At 45.8% G+C, this 16560-nt stretch overlaps 1 protein-coding gene across 3 annotated transcripts; it reads right to left on the bottom strand.

The window, feature by feature from the left end:
* Window positions 1-7636: 7636 nt before the first annotated feature.
* Window positions 7637-13074, bottom strand: KCTD14 (potassium channel tetramerization domain containing 14). 3 transcript variants are annotated; one of them, XM_088017831.1, is made up of 3 exons: window positions 12953-13033; window positions 9236-12349; window positions 7637-8376 (listed from the first exon to the last, which is right to left on the bottom strand). In XM_088017831.1, exons 2-3 carry the CDS (start codon window positions 9341-9343, stop codon window positions 7708-7710), a joined length of 777 nt encoding a protein of 258 aa, XP_087873957.1. In that variant the 5' UTR covers window positions 9344-12349; window positions 12953-13033; the 3' UTR covers window positions 7637-7707. The 3 variants fall into 3 exon arrangements, with proteins under 3 accessions (XP_087873957.1, XP_027971886.1, XP_027971887.1); XM_028116085.1 differs by lacking the exon at window positions 9236-12349 and having other exon boundaries at window positions 12953-13074; XM_028116086.2 differs by lacking the exon at window positions 9236-12349 and having other exon boundaries at window positions 7637-8626; window positions 12953-13074.
* Window positions 13075-16560: the final 3486 nt, after the last annotated feature.

Consider the following 16560-nt stretch of genomic DNA (forward strand, 5'->3'; position numbering starts at 1 on the left):
TTCTCCCTCTCCCACTCTGCCTGCTTGTGTTCCCTCACTCGCTGTCTCTCTCTGTCAAATAAATAAATCTTTAAAAAAAAAAAAAGCCCTTACAAACAGTGCCTTTGGTAAATGTTAGCAGCTACTACTATCATTGCCACATCCTATCAGATCTAAGCTGCCAGCAATTGTAACACAAACCATTATTTTATGTAACACATAAAAAATTAAGAAAACAGTTAAGAAATAGGAGAATTGAGAAATTAGGAATTAAGAAACAAACCCTAAAATTAAAACCAGTGGTTTCTTATTGCTTAGATTTGTTATGTATATTTACTGAGAGAGCTGTTTTTAAACTTACTTACAGATTTGTATCCTACATCATACTGCTGCTGTGTTTCCACGTCTTTCTGCACACATTAAAACTTTTCATTTCAATGCAAATTACAGGGTAATCTCTTTGAAGATTCATTAAATGGCCATCAAAGATGACAGAGGCAGAGCTCAAGGGAAGTGATGGTGACATGAACTCCTATGACCCAGTCTACATATGAACAATTGGCCAACTGCAATCTTAAGATGTGTCCTGATTTCAGGGACATTAAATGTGCATCTAAGCATCAATTATAAAAAATACTAACATTGCTATTATTACATATGGCTGCAGGAAGTTTGGTACACTTAGAAAATGAAAGAAAATTCATGGGGCGCATGCTCAGTTGGTTAAGTATCTGCCTTTGGCTCTCAGGGTCCTGGGATCGAGCCCCGAGTTGGGCTCCCTGCTCAGCAGAGAGTCTGCTTGTCTGTCTCCCTCTGCCCCCTTCTTCCCATCTGTGCTCTCTCACGCACCCTGTCTCTCAAATAAATTTTTTAAAATGAAAGAAAAAATTAGTTTATATTGAAAGTAAACTGCATACAGGGAGAAACTGGGGCTGGACTGGTATACAAACAAGAACATCCCACATTCTTTTTTTTTTTAAAAGATTTTATTTATTTATTTGAGAGAGAGAGAATGAGAGATAGAGAGCACGAGAGGGAAGAGGGTCAGAGGGAGAAGCAGACTCCCTGCCAAGCAGGGAGCCTGACGTGGGACTCGATCCCCCGACTCCAGAATCATGACCTGAGCCAAAGGCAGAGCCAAAGGCAGTCGCTTAACCAACTGAGCCACCCAGGCGCCCAAACATTCCATATTCTTTAATGTTGAAATGAAAAACTGTCTTTATTGAATTGGTGGTATTTTCATTTGACCTTCATTATTGCACATGGGGATAGAATGAGGTACCCCAGTGAATCCCTTGAGCTTCAAACAGAGTCTTCCCTGTCCCCATTGTATAACAGCAACCCAATTTCCCCTTGGAAATTGGGGTTACTCACTCAGACTGGTATAATAACACCTTCTCTGCCTGTTGGCTCAGCAAAAAGAGCTCCAGATGACCAAGGGGCAGTCTCATTACATGCTATAATGTAATGGAACAATGACAGTGTTCTTTAGTGGAACTGTTCCTTCCTTGGGGACTAAATACTCCAAACCCTCTGAACACAAGAATTCATAAATGAATTATTAGGTGTAAAAATGACAAGAACCACTCCTACCTCCTCCCCCTAATCCCCAGACCTATGTATTCTAACTGTGGGGGCAACAGTACTATATTTTAGCTATTGGTATAAAATATATACCACAAATCTGTAAAACAGCACCCCAAACTCACAATGTGTTATCTCTTGGCCAGCCCCATAAGTGAGTCTGCAAAAGGTCATACACTGTTTTTATCATAGCAGCTACCTCTGGGTGATGGGGTACCTAGCAAAACCAAGAGTTTCTTTGCTATAATTTTTCATCATAAAATAAGCTCCTTAGGGGGTGCCTGGGTGACTCAGTCAATTCTGTGTCCGACTCTTGATTTTGGCTCAGGTCATGATCTCAGGGTCATGAGATTGAGCCCCACATGGGACTCCACACTCAGAATGGAGTCTGCCTCTCCACTCTCCCTCTGCCCCTCCCTCCATTCGCACATGAACATGCATGCTCTCTCTAAAAATAAATAAATATCTTAAAGGGGCGCCTGGGTGGCTCAGTCGTTAAGCGTCTGCCTTCGGCTCAGGTCATGATCCCAGGGTCCTGGGATCGAGCCCCACATCGGGCTCCCTGCTCAGCGGGAAGCCTGCTTCTCCGTCTCCCACTCCCCCTGCTTGTGTTCCCTCTCTCGCTGTGTCTCTCTCTGTCAAATAAATAAAATCTTTAAAAAATATATTTAAAAAAAATAAGCTCCTTAGCCCAAAGCAATGTATGAAATACCATGAAAATGCATAAGGTATCCATGCAGAGCAGGGCTGAGAAAAACATTGCAGTTAGGTTTATTAGTCAGGGTTCTCCAGGGAAACAGAACCGTAGAAGATGGTAGGAGGGTAGGTAGGTAGATAGATAGATGGATGGATAGATAGATAGATAGATAGATAGATAGATAGATAGATAGATAGATAGATTTTAAGCTACTATAAAAGAATACTATAGACCCAGTGGCTTATAAACAACAGGAATTTATTTCTCACAGTTCTGGAGGCTGGGAAGTCCAAGATCAAGGTGCAGAGAGATTTACTGTCAGGAGAAGGCTCACTTCCTAGTTCATAGACAGCTGTCTTCTTACTGGGTCCTCAACATGGCAGAAGAGGCAAGGGAACTCTCTAGGGTCTCTTTTATAAGGACACTAATCCTATTCATTAGGATTCTACCTCGTGACCTAGTTACTTCCCAAAGGCCCCACCTTGACTTTGTATTAACCATGACTATGAGGGTTAGGATTTCAACACATGAATTTGGGGCAGGGTGGGGGAGTGGTGGTGGGGACACACAAATCCAGTCTATAGCAGTAGGAAAGCCAAATACGAATCTGGAATATGTATCTATTCCTGTGAGATAAATCACCACTCCTTCCCTGATGGAAAGGATCCAGTGTGTGGTAGAATGATTGCAAAAATCGCCCAATATTCCCCCTCTCTGTATGTATGCCCCTTGAAATGCAGCTTCGAAACTGCTTCCATTAGGAGATGGAATCTCTGTCTCCATCCTTTCAGTTGGGCTGGTTTCGTGACTAGCCAATAGAAAGTGGCAGAAGTGACAGTGTGACAATTTTCGACCTAGGCCTCAGGTCCTTCTACAGACACATTCTCCAGACCTTTTGTTTGATTTTGGAACCCTACCATTGCCATGAGAATAATTCCAACCCAGTCTGCTGGATATTGGGTGACCAGATGGAACAAGTCAAGTTGACCCAGCTGAGGCCATCTTAAACCAGCCCACCTCAGGTGATCGACCATCTGACCACAGACACATGAGGGAGCCCAACCAAGACCAGAAGAATTGCCCAATCTGTAGTTTTGTGAGAAATCATTAATGATTATAGCCTTAAGGCATTAAGTTTGGGGATCAGGAAGTTGTCATGTGGTCAGACAGTCCCTAGTGTAGATTTGCCATACTTCCATAGATTCAGCACAGATAGTTTATTGTTCACAGCATAGCAGGTGGCATGAACTTCATGTTTTCATTGGTTCCCTTTGCCCCGCCCCAAGCACAATGTAGGTGATACAGGTAAATGCAATGCACAATAGATCTGGAACACAGATGAAAAACACTGAGTGTAGGAAACCCTCAATCTCAAAAGAGGAATGCTAGCAAACCTGCCCCCTGGAGAGAGATTTTATTATACTGGTCAGGAAACAAATCTGCCTTCCAACCCAGTAGAGACTTTTTTTTTAAACAAAGATTTTATTTATTTATTTATTTGAGAGAGAGAGCGCATGAGCAAGGGGTGAGGGAGAAACAGACTCCCTGCTGACACAGGGCTCAATGCCAGGACCCTGGGATCACGACCTGAGCCGAAGACAGATGCTTAACCAACTGAGCCACCCAGGCACCCCAGTGGGAGACATTTTTTTAATCGTCCTGAAATACCTCCAGAATTGATGGGTGATGCCAGCTTTATTATCTTTATGACTATTATTTATTTAAATTTTTCTAAGTAAGGAAATCTCCTCCCTCCCCTAAGCAGTTTTGCAAACATCCTCAAAGCTGTCAACGCCATTTGCTTAGAAATGTCAGCATTACTCCCAATAGTTTCTTACAGAGTAGTATAGCTAACTGATTTGCAGTGCAATCAACCTATCACTAAGAAGTGTCTAGTCCCCCCCTCCCCCCCCCCCGGCCATCCCACAGGGGCTCAGTGTTGGTGTCTGCTGTTGGACATCCATCAGGAGCCAGACCAGCCCTGGTGAGAGGAAATCTATACTGTAGAGCCCATGCATAGCTATCATGGCCACCCTTTTCATCATTCCATTGAGCAAGCACTGGGGAGCCAGAAAAAGAGGCTGACTGACATCCCCAGGTTATATCATTGTGTCCATTTATTTTTTTGAGAGCCTCTTCCAGAATGGATGCCCTCTGGTGGGCATTTGTAAGAAACACAAATATTTTCACCATTCCAAGAGGTCCATCCACACACCAACTCCCCAGGCCTTCTTGTCACTGATCTTCCATGCTAACACTTTCCAAGTCTTTGGACAACCAGGAAGGGGCTTGGGACCAGCTTTCCAGGACACTGAACACAGCAGAAATGGATGGGGGAGGGGAGTAGGAAAGGATGGGAAAATAGAGAATTAAAAAAAAAAAAAAAGAGGGCTCTAGAACAACGGAGACCTGAAAACCTGGCATAGTGCTATGGACTAGGGTGCCTCAATGAGGGCACTTTCACAGGTTTCAATCTTTGTGTTTTCCTTTGGATTAAAATGACAGTTATATTAACTATTCATTTTTAGGTTTTCCTCCTCTGACTGTAATTCTCTTTAGTTAATCCTAATGGATTAGGAAAAATATCATGTACCCCTACAAATGTCCAGAGATAGTTTTTTGAACATTATTAATGTGTTTTCTATTTTGCTTTGTCTGTTAGGAAATGGGAAGGGAGGAGATGGTATTATTGGGTAGACAACCTAGAGTGTCCCCTTCATTTATGTACTTCTAATTTGTATCTTTTTGGCTATTTCTTTTTTTCATAGCCCTTTAAGCCTCACCACCTTAAATCCTTTTTTGGAGCATAGATTAAATTAAATTGCATTGAATTAAATGAGTATTCTCCTCCCCAATAATTTTAAGCTTCTATAAATATAATTTTAATCACTGCATAACATTGTATTATATAGATGTAATATAATATGCTTGACTTCCCATTGTTTTGCTTTTATAACTTAAGTGGGATGAAAATAGTATGTTATCTTAACTGTGTTATGGATTGGGAATGGGGAGGGAATATTGAAATTGCCTTTGTTTAATAAAATAATTTGATAAATGGCTCAGGAAGATCAGATCCTAAGGGCATGCCTGCAGGCTAAAGCCAAAGCAATGAAAGAGGTAGCTAAACTGGAACGTGGTCTTCTCCTGGCAAATGACAAGAACACAAGAGGGCTGATGGAAACTTGGCATGCTTCTAAAGCCTGAGTTTAGAACTGGCACAGTTACTTCACCGCATATTCCATTGGCCAGATTAAGTCATGAAGCCAAGGATGAAGTCAGTGGGGTGGGAAGATTACTCCCACCTACAGAGAAGCATGGCAAGAACAGGGAGGGAAGAAAGAATAGGAAACAAATACAATCTGCTAGTGAAAAGCCCCTAGTAATGGGGGTGACTGAGACTTTAAGAAGAGATGCATCCAACACCCAATTTGAAGTTATTTGCATTTCTGTCTGGTAAACTCCCTCCCCTTTATGTGCCTGTATTTGCCACAGTCTGCTATGTGCACAAATAGCTCATGGGAGTAGCATTTGTAAAAATTAAGAAAAAGATATGTGTGTTCAATCTGGGTGAGCATTGTGTTGAACAGCAAAAACAATCCCGAGACATCTAGATGACCCATGAATCCAGTAGGAGCAAAGAACCAGGACTGACCATAAGATAACAAGCCCTCTGGGACTGTACAGAAATCTTGAGGAGGACATTGACCTTTACATAATTCACAAAATTGAGACTTTAAGCAATCCTCTTTAGATCTTACAGAACAGAGTGTCTCCTGGGAATCTAATCTCATAAATGTAATTACTGATCAAAGAGTATAAACTTTTTTTCAGGCTCTTGATAAATAATGTTGAATTGGTTCATGATAAAAAGTTCAAAGAGACATTCAGAATTTTTTTACTTAAAATTTTTTCAGCCATATTAAATACCAAAAGGAAAACATGAAAAAAGTTTTGAAAGTAAGAAAAAATATACAAGCATGGGGCGCCTGGGTGGCTCAGTCATTAAGCGTCTGCCTTCGGCTCAGGTCATGATCCCAGGGTCCTGGGATCGAGCCCCACATTGGGCTCCCTGCTCTGCGGGAAGCCCGCTTCTCCCTCTCCCACTCCCCCTGCTTGCATTCCCTCTCTCGCTGTGTCTCTCTGTCAAATAAATAAAATCTTTTTTAAAAAAGGAAAGAAAAAATATACAAGCAGATGTGGTTATTGAATTATAACAGTCATTGACAATGACTGTTCTGAGCAATTTTATGTTTAAATCTGAAACTCCCTGACAGTAGTAATTCCTTAAACCTTGGAAATTAACCTCGATCTTCAATCCCAGGGAACTGAGGACGGCTGGTCACCCTACTAGGCAAGAAGGGGGAAGGGGGCCATCTATCCCAGACCTGGACTTGGAGAAGGATGATGTCTACCTGTGTCCTCCTTAGAGTTGCATTACTGTCTTTGGTTGAGAAGCGGAACCTGAAACAGAGACTCTTGTTCCAGTGGTTTATTGAGGATGTGCTCTCAGGGGACGGAGAGTGAGAGAAGTAGGGTATACAGCAAAGGGAGAATGCTGAGCAAGAATGTGGTGTCAGATGAAGACTGACTTCAGCCTGATCCCACAAGGAGCACCAGAACAGGAACTGCACCAGAGTTGATTCCTCCTTGAGGTGAGGGCTCAGTTGTCTGTACCTCCACACAAGAAGACGGCAGTTCTTTTCTAGAGCAGGTCTCGAAGTTAGGGTACATCAGAATCACCCCTGGAGGGCTTATTAAAACAGACTGTTGGGTCAACTCTCAGAGTTTCTGATTCAGTAGGTCTGAGGTGGGGGCGAGAGAATTTGTATTTCTAGGAAGTTCCCATGTATTGCCAATGCTGCTGGTCCAGGGACCACACTTTGAGAATCACTGCCCTAGAGAAAAAGACAGCTCACTGCACCTGGAAAAGGAGATCTGAGTGGGAGAGAGAGAGGGAGAAGGAGTGGCATCTACTACAGGTATGAACTTGGCATCTTCCTCAGGAAGGCGTATAATAGGGCTAGAGGATTGGACCACATGCTGAGCCTGGGCAGACTACATTTTCAGATCATTTTATCTAGATTCATGGTATTCTGTTATCTTCCTGTTATCATCCACCGTCTCCAGCCGAAGGATTGTTGAAACATTCCAACTCATCTCAGCCTTGCCATTTGGACTTGCAGGGAAGGGTCTGGCAGGTAGGGGAGGCTTTAAAGAGGAAGTAGCTGCACCTCACTAGGCAAGCACAGTGGAGTCAGTTGCAATCAGTGGAAAATCCTCAACAGGGAAATAATTATTGGGGGGCAAGCCTCATAGACCACCTTGGAAGTGGTTGTTTGTTTGTTTGTTTGTTTTAAATTAAAGGAAGACGTCTTTTGAAGGCAACTTTTAATTTCATAAGTCCCACCAGAACCCAAAACAAACTGTCCCCGCCCCCTGGGGGATCACCACCAGATGAAGACGAATGTATAAAAGTAACTGAAATACTTGGCCCGTAATGTCCTCCCGGAGTACGGTTCATAGTATACCTGGTACCCCTGGGCTGTAATGTCCATCTTCACGCAGTCGAGGAGGTCCTTGACCTGCGGGGCCGCCTTCCAAGGGCCGAACTTGACAACCGACCTCTTTTCGGCCTCCAGGATCCGCAGGGCATCCGCGCAGTGCGCCGCATCCTCCTCAGTGCGCACGGCGCACACCAGCACCGGGGACCTGCGTGCCGCCATGGCCTCGGCGCGCGCCAGGCGCACCATGAGCTCCAGGTTCTCGCTGTAGCCTGGCACCCGCAGCAAGAACTGCTTCCGGGCCACCTGCTCCCCGAAGATCTGCGGTGTGTCCTCCAGGAGCTTGACCAAAGGCTTGATTGCGTAAAACTGCGCCTCGCGGTACACCTCCGGGATGTGGTGCGTGGGCAGCCGCTCGCTACGCAGGTAGTCCAGGATGGGTCCGAAATAGGTGCCGGGGCGATCGATGAAGAAGCGGCCCTCTGCGTCCGTGCAGGGCTTAGCTGAGCCGAAGAACATCTCTGCCAGCTTTGTACCCGGGAGTTTTCTTAGGGTGCCCATGGTGGTGGTGTACAACTCACCTCCCACGTTAAGCTCCACGACAGGGGATCCCTGAGGGCACAAGAAGGCAGAGTGAAGCAGTAGTGCCATCTCTGGGGAGCTCGTGGCTTATTTTCATCCATAGAATATTACAAAATATTCGTCCAGGAGCCTGCTGTAGAAGCAAGTTCCGGTGACCATGCTTGCAAAGCCTGTGGCCTTTGGCAGAGCTTTTTCCCTCTCTACGCCTCTTTCCTCATTTATAAAACGGGAATATGGAGCTGTTGTGAAGTCAGAAGTCCCCAAGGTGGGATGTTCATATCTAAGATATAGTAAAAAAAAAAGAGGGGGGGAGGCATTTTCAACCTTTCAGAGAGGCTAAGAAACCATACATGCGTTCATTCAGGAAGCATTTTAGCATTTCTTGGGTACTTACTGTAGGTCCACATCCTGTGGTGGGAGTTGGGGACACAAATTCTTTTTTTTTTTTAAGATTTTTGTTTATTTATTTGTGAGAGAGAGAGAGCACAAGCAGGGGGAGCAGCAGGCAGAGGGAGAAGCAGGCTCCCCACTGAGTAGGGAGCCTGATGTGGGACTCAATCCCAGGACTCTGGGATAACGACCTGAGCTGAAGACAGACTTAACCGACTGAGCCACCCAGGCATCCCACAAATTCTTGTTTAATATAGGTCAGAAGTTCTGATTAGCAGTTAGCATGACTTTGATTCATTAAGGGAATTTGTGTGATAGATGTCTTTCAGAAATATGGGCTGGGGGTATCAATAACAGGAATATTGTTGGTGCTGAAAAGTTCAGTAACACCAAGTATTATGGATATAAAACTGCCCCCTAAACTGTAAAGTGTGGTGCCAATGGAAGTTAGGTTTAGCTGGTCTACAGAATTTTTAGAGGCCTCTTCTCTATGCCAAACCTTGAGCTGGGCACGAAGGATGTGGTGAAGACCCACGTGGTGCCTGCCTGGAGATGCCCACAGGCCAGTGGAGGGGGACCTGGGAAGAGACTGAGAGTCAGGCTGCATTTGGGGAATACTAACAGACCGAACAAAAATACCAGATTATTACATGTGAGGTGATACACTAGTTGTTAGCCTTCCAAACCAGCTTCCTGAATAACTTTGGTTATCTAAAATTGACTCACTCAGTCAATAAAATATGTATGTGCCAGGTACCTGGAACACTGAGGAAAAAGCAGGACAGTCTCTCCCCTCAGAGTCTAGTAACTGGGCAAAGCACTTTCTATTCAACCTCTAATTCAATCCTCACAGCAATCCTATGAAGAATGGATTAAATCCTCATTTTACAGGCGACGAAATGAAGGATTAAGGAGCTGGAGTAAATTGCCTAAAGGCAATCAGCTATTAAGTGATGATGTCAGAACTTAAACTCAGGGCCACGTTACCCCAAAGCATGTGCTCTTAGTCATTACATCAGCGAGTTTTCACCCTTTCAATACCTCCACTCTTCATTCCCTTAGTTACTCATTCATTCCAGAAAATGTAGAGGGCCTATTACATTCAAGCCTCCTCCTGAGCAGAGGAGGACGCACGCAGTCCCTGCCCTCAAGGAGCTCACAGAGGAGAGAGGGAAACAGATGGCTTAAATGTGCAGGCGCCGAGAGGGGAGACTCAGAAGCTCATCGTGTGGATGGATGTGTGTTGGAGGTTGTCAGGGAAGGTTTCTGAGGGGGTGTGATGGCGCAGCCACAGAAAAGACTGGGGCAGTTTCAGAGGGAGGCTGCATTTCTGTCCCGGAGACTCTGCCACAGGTCACTGCAGAACCAAGAGTAGTGACAGGGTTCAGGAATGTCCTGGGTTCTCATTTAGGTGTGACTTCGTTCTCAGCTTGACTGTGGGCTCTACCTCTAAGATTCAAGTACTGGAATAAAGAGAGCCAGAGGCAGCCAAACGGCTGGGAAGAAAGAACTGAGTTGCCATGACAACAGCTCCTAGGGGGGAGGGGGACAGTTCCGCTGGCTGGAGTAGAGAAGGGAGACCAAGGGGAAGCATTCTGACAGCAGCCAAACCATACAGCCGGGAGAAAAATAAACCGAGAACCTGTGACTTCCTCTTTCTCCCATAAACCTAAAGGCCCCTTAGCAAGGCTGTTCGGTTAACCCTGAGGTGGCTCTGTGAAGCAGGCAGTTAAATGCAAAGTCGCAGACTTTCACCCTTGAATGGTCGGATGTGCTCTCATCATGCCTGTGCCCTGAAAGCTCACAGATGCTCTTGAGGTCTGTATATTACAGGCGAGGAAAGCTCAGAAAGATGGATCACACAGCTAGGAAGTTAGGTCAGAGCCGCAATCAGACCCCTATCAGTGTGACTCCAGGAGGTGGATGGGTGCCCTACCCCTCCCAACATCCAGTCCCACCGCAGCCAGTAAGTAGCGATGTGCCTGGGTAAGCTCACTTTCTTCTGTGGGCCTACGCCTAGTCATCTATGAAATAGGGAAGGCAAAATGCACGAAGTGAACTCTTAAGTCTCTCCAGCTCTGGAAGTCCAATGAATCCAATCACTTCAAATGTTGTTTCTGAAGCTCATTTCCAGATGCTTCACAAAATAGCTTCCTGTCCTGATATTCTTAGGCCCGTTTCTTTGTTTACCAAACAAGGCCTCAGTCTTGTTCCTCAACTTCTTAATTCTGTCTCTCTTTCCCCTCCTTTTTTTCCAAAATTTTCCAGTTTCTTTGGAAATCCCAGACCTCCTACCTCATCCACAAATACTGCAATATGTTTCTAGCAAACAAAGACTTCTTTTCCACCCCTCTTCTGACCACCTGCCCATTTTCGTGGCCGCTCTTCCCCACCTTTTCTACCGCCCAGTAACGCTGCGGAAACATTCCTGGGTAGGAAAGCCTATCTCAGGCCCTGTGTGCATGGGCTGGGGGAAACATGATCTTTAGCAGCCCTTGCTGGGTGTCAGGCCAGTGCTGGCCCTGAGGGCACAGGGATGAATCAGACAGACCTAGCTCTCACACACATGCAAACCCCCTGTCAAACCTTCAGACATTTCCTGAGGTCACCCTTAGGAGAGTCACTCCAATGTCTCCCAAGCCTCTCTAGATCTCTCCCCACCCCACAACCCTCACCTTTTCCATTGTTCCCTATCTCAGTCATCTGAGGCCAAAATCCAGGTTGTAATCTTGCAGTCTGCTCGTATCTTCAACCTCCTCCCACCTAGGTAATCATAACCAAGTCCCGGTGATTCTCAGTTCTGGTCAATTCCATGGCTCTCTGCCTCCTCGAGTGCCCTTCCCCCAATCCAATCTCTACTCTGAAACCAGAGTCGATCTTCTGAAGTGCAAATCTGATCTGGCCACACCCTGCATCGAACACTTCAGGTACCTGACATCCCCTTCCAGGTAAATTCTAGACTCCTTAATAGGTTTTACAAGGCCCTTTGCAGCCCTGGCAAAATCAACTACCAGAATCACACTGCCCCCACCCATCCAGAGCAGGCTGGTCCCCCTTGCCTCCAGGACTTGACTCATTTGCTGCCCACACTGCCTTCACTTAGGCCACTCATCCTTCAAGTTAATTCCTCCAGAAATCTTTCTAGATGGGTTGTCTGCTTGTGATCCTCCAGGGCCCTGTATTTCCACCGTCATGGCAGTTATCTCTTGTAATTCCATTTGTTCATCTGTATCCCCCGCTAGACTGTGAGGTTCCTAAGGGATGACTATCCCAGATTCCTCTCTGTGTCACCAGTACCTACTACAGGGCCCAGCACACCAGGTTGCTCAATAAATTCCAATTGACTGGAGCTTACCTGCTGCACTGATTTACAGGAGCGCCTGGTATTCTGATAAAAGCCTGTCTTTCCCTACCTGGCATCATGCACCATGCTGGCTCCCTCTCTTGCTCTGGAATTCATTTATTGAGCACCTAGGGCGGCCCTGCCACGGAGCAGGTGACTTTGCCTTGGTCAACAGCCAACCACAATGACGTTATCATTGTTCTATGGGAAAGAGCCACAGTCTCCCCCTGCTGGATCTGCTTTGCCTTCCAGGAGTCTTCAGGATGGCACCTAGCCCAGGAGAGATTAGAATGTTCTGCTCCTGGAGTGCACTGAGCCTTTTCCGGATCTCCCCCTCCCCACCCCCACCCCGCAAACTCCCCTCAACCACGCCCTGGGAGGGGGCAGGCGAGCAGGCGGACTCAGGACGCTGCCGCAGGGGAAGGAGCAGGCTGGAGAGGATGGGGATGTGGTGGGTGGAGGGAATGAGAGTCCCGCAGCCTTCCGTTGAGTCTTCTCCCAAACACGGGAGGAGGAGGGGCAGCGGAAGAGCGGTGGACGAGGACAAGCCAGGGGACTGAGGGGAGACACACAGAAAACAGCTGAAACAAAGACCGAACAGAGAGGGAGGAGACAAACAAAGGCGGCCAGGCAGGAAAGGGGGCAAGGAGGAGAGGCTGGTCCGAGCTGGGGGGGGGAGGGGGAGGCGGAACGGGCACGGGTGGGCGGAAGTAGAGGTCAAAGCCAGAACTAGCTAGAGGAGAGCGCCCAGCCAGGGGCGCGCCAGAAGCTAGGGGCCTCAGACCCCGAGGAAGGGACGCACGGGGGACACCGAAAGGAGTGAAAGACTGCAGAAGCGCGAGGATAGAGCCGCCCTCCCGGCTGCGCACTCACCGCTGGCGGGCCCGCGGAGGGGGAGGCCTGGTTGGGCCGCAGGGAGCGGGGCACCGAGCTCAGACTCATCGTTCTGGTCCCGCAGGTGGCTGGGCGCCCAGCCCCGCCACGTGCGCGGTACCTGAGCCTGGCTGGCGGAAGTACACTTTTGCTCCACGCCCCCGGGTGGGGCAAAGTGGGCTCACGCTGTGGTTAGAGGCCGGGGTTGACTTTGGCTCTGCCAAGCATGCGGTTAGACCCTAGGTCAGACACAGACCCTCTCTCGGAGGGGGTTCCCAGACAGCCAAACGGGGGAGGCAGAGGGATTGACACGGACAGCAGGAGACTTTCTACTCTCTACAGACCTAGGAGTGAAGGATCAACAAACCCCCATTTTACAAATGAGGAAAGTGAGGCTCCAAAAGCTAGGGTGGCAAGTGTAGAATATTTATCCACTTAAGATCACCTGCTAAAAGTGCAAAGCATGACCACCGATGAAAAGAGCTAAGATACCGGTTGTGTGGGTTATTTTGCTTGTTAAAACATAGCCCTGAGGAGGGGGAGCGTAAGTCCTCATTCCTAAAGTATGGTCTGTGCATGGTGGCTTTCTTCCAAAGAGGACAGTATGGAAAGGGAGAAAAAAAGAAAACTGACATACCGTACTTCAGCTGGGTAATCAAGGTCAACATCAAGATGATAGGAAGTACCCTTGGTATGATGTGATGAAAATGGCACTTTACCTCTGATCTTCCAGCCCAAAACCCATAAACCCAATCTGATGAGAAAAACAAATAACGAATTCCAATAGAGGGGAATTCCAAAATATATCTGACCAATAATCCTCAAAACTGTCAGAGTCATTAAAACAAGGGAAATCTGCTCAGTCAGTTGGGTGCCTGCCTTTGGCTCGGGTCATGATCCCAGGGATCTAGCCTCCAGTAGGGCTCCCTGCTCAGCGGGGAGCCTGCTTCTTCCTCTCCTGCTCCCCCAGTTTGTGCCCTGTCAAATAAATAAATAAATTAAATAAATAAAAATAAATAAAACCAGGAAAACCTGAGAAACTGTCACGACCAAGAGTAGCCTAAGGAGACATAGCAACTAAATATAATGTAATGTGGAATGCCGGATGGGATCCTGGAACAGCAAATAGACATTAGGTAAAAACTAAGGAAATATGAATAAGCTGTGGGCTTTAGTTAGTAATAGCATATCAACGTTGGTTCATTAACAGTAACAAATGTACCATACTAATGAAATATGTTAAGAATAGGGGAAACTGAGTGTGGGGTATATGGAGACTCTCTGTACTATCTTCTCAACTTCTCTATACATCTAAAACTGTTCTAAAAAATACAATAAAAAATTGACTCGATAACAATACAACCACTATGCAAAACAGTATGGAGTTCATAATCTTTATGCTGGTGGAAGGTTTGCCCTAGTATTGCGGCTGCTGACTCATCGGGGTGGTGGTTGCTGAAGGTTGGGGTGGCTGTGAAAATGTCTCAAAATTAAGACCACAATGAAGTGTGCCAAATGGATTGACTCTTTCATGAATGATTTGTCTCTAGCATGCAATGCTGTTTGATAGCATTTTACCCTCAGTAGCACTTCTACCAAAATTGGAGTCAATCCTCCCAAACCTAGCTGCTCCTTTATCAACAAAGCTTATGTAGTATTCTAAATCCATTTTTGTCATTTCAACCATCTTCACAGCATCTTCACCAGGAGTAGATTCCATCTCAAGAAACCACTTTTGTTGCTCATCCACGAGTAGCCATGAGATAATGGCAATTCAGTCACATCTTCAGGCTCTACTTCTCATTCTAGTTCTCTTGCTATTTCCACCACATCTGCAGTTACTGCCTCCACTGAGGTCTTGAACCCCTCACAGTTACCCATGAGGGTTGGAATCAACTTCTTCTATACTCTTGTTCATGCTGATATTTTGATCTCTTCCCATGAATCACAAATTTCTTCATGGTATCTAGAATAGTGAATGCTTGCCAGAAGGTTTTCAATTGACTTTGCCCAGATCTATCAGAGGAATCACTCTCTATGGCAGCTATAGCCTTATGAAATGTGTTTCTTTTTTTTTAAGATTTTATTTTTTAGTAATCTCCACACCTAATGTGGGGATTGAATTTACAACCCCAAGATCAAGAGTCTCCTTCTCTACTGACTGAACCAGCCAGGCACCCCATGAAATGTATTTCATAAATAATAAGATTTGAAAGCCAAAATGACTCCTTGATCCACGGACTACAGGATGGATGTTGTATTAGGAGGCATGAAAACAACATTCATCTCATTATACATCTCCATCAGAGCTCTTGGGTGACCAGGTGCATTGTCAATGAGCAGTAATATTTTGAAGGGAATCTTTTTTTCTGGAGCACCTGGTCTCAACAGTGGGTTTAAAGTATCCAGGATGTTACAAACTGATGTGTTCTCATCCAGGCTTTGTAGAGCATAGGCAGAGTAGCTTTAGCATAATTCTTTTTTTTTTTTAAATATGTATTTTATTTATTTATTTGACAGAGAGACACAGCCAGAGAGGGAACACAAGCAGGGGGAGTGGAAGAGGGAGAAGCAGGCTTCCCGCAGAGCAGGGAGCCCGATGCGGGGCTCGATCCCAGGACCTTGGGATCATGACCTGAGCTGAAGGCAGACACTTAATGACTGAGCCACCCAGGCGCCCCTGGCATAATTCTTAAGGACCCTAGGATTCTAAGAATGGTAAATGAGCATTGGCTTCAACTTCAAGTCACCAGCGGCATTAGCTCCTAACAGAGTCATCCTGTTCTTTTGAAGCTTTGAAACCAGGCACTGACTTCTCCTCTGTAGCTATGAAAGTCCTAGAGGCATCTTCTTCCAATAGAAAGCTATTTCATCTGCATGGGAAATCTGTTGTTGAGTATAGCCACCATCATGAATTATCTCAGCTGGATCTTCTCCATAAGTTGCTGCAGCTTCTACATCAACACTTACTGCTTCATCTTACACTTTTATGTTATGGAGATGGCTTCTTTCCTTAAACCTCATGAATCAAACTCTGCTAGCCTCAGACTTTTCTTTTGCAGCTTCTTCACCTCCCTCAGCCTTCATCCAGCTGAAGAGAGTTAGAGCCTTGCTCTGGAGGATTAGACTTTGGCTTAAGGTAATGTTGTGGCTGGTTTGATCTTCTATGCAGACCACTCAGACTTTCTCCATATCGGCAATAAGGCTGTTTCTCTTTCTTATCATTTGTGTGTTCAATGGAGTAGCACTTTTAATTTCCTTCAGAAACTTTTTCCTTTTCTTAAAAATTGTATTTATTTATTTATTTGTGACAGAGGGAGAGAGAGAGAGAGAGAGAGAGAGAAGAGGGGGAAGGAGAGAGAATTCCAAGTAGACTCACCACTGAGCATGGAGCCCGATGTGGGGCTAGATCTCACAACACTGAGATCATGACCTGAGCCAAAACAAAGAGTCAGATGCTTAACCAAATGAGCCACCCAGGCTCCTTCAAGAACATTTTCTTGGTATCCACACCTTGGCTAACTGTTTGGCATAAGAGCCCTAGCTTTTGGGCTATCTCAATTTTCAATAAGCCTTTCTCACTAAGTTTAATCATTTCTAGTTTTTGG

Source organism: Eumetopias jubatus, unplaced genomic scaffold, assembly GCF_037043125.1.
Source record: "Eumetopias jubatus isolate StellerSeaLion01/CBP00866 unplaced genomic scaffold, mEumJub1_p1.0 scaffold_13, whole genome shotgun sequence".
Taxonomy (NCBI): domain Eukaryota; kingdom Metazoa; phylum Chordata; class Mammalia; order Carnivora; family Otariidae; genus Eumetopias; species Eumetopias jubatus.

Coding starts and splice junctions, on each gene's coding strand:
- KCTD14 (XM_088017831.1), bottom strand. CDS start 9,343: ATGCAGCCTGACTCTCAGTCTCTTCCCAGGTCCCCCTCCACTGGCCTG. Junction 8,377..9,235: donor TCCTTCGTGCCCAGCTCAAG/GTTTGGCATAGA, acceptor TTGTGCCCTCAG/GGATCCCCTGTCGTGGAGCT.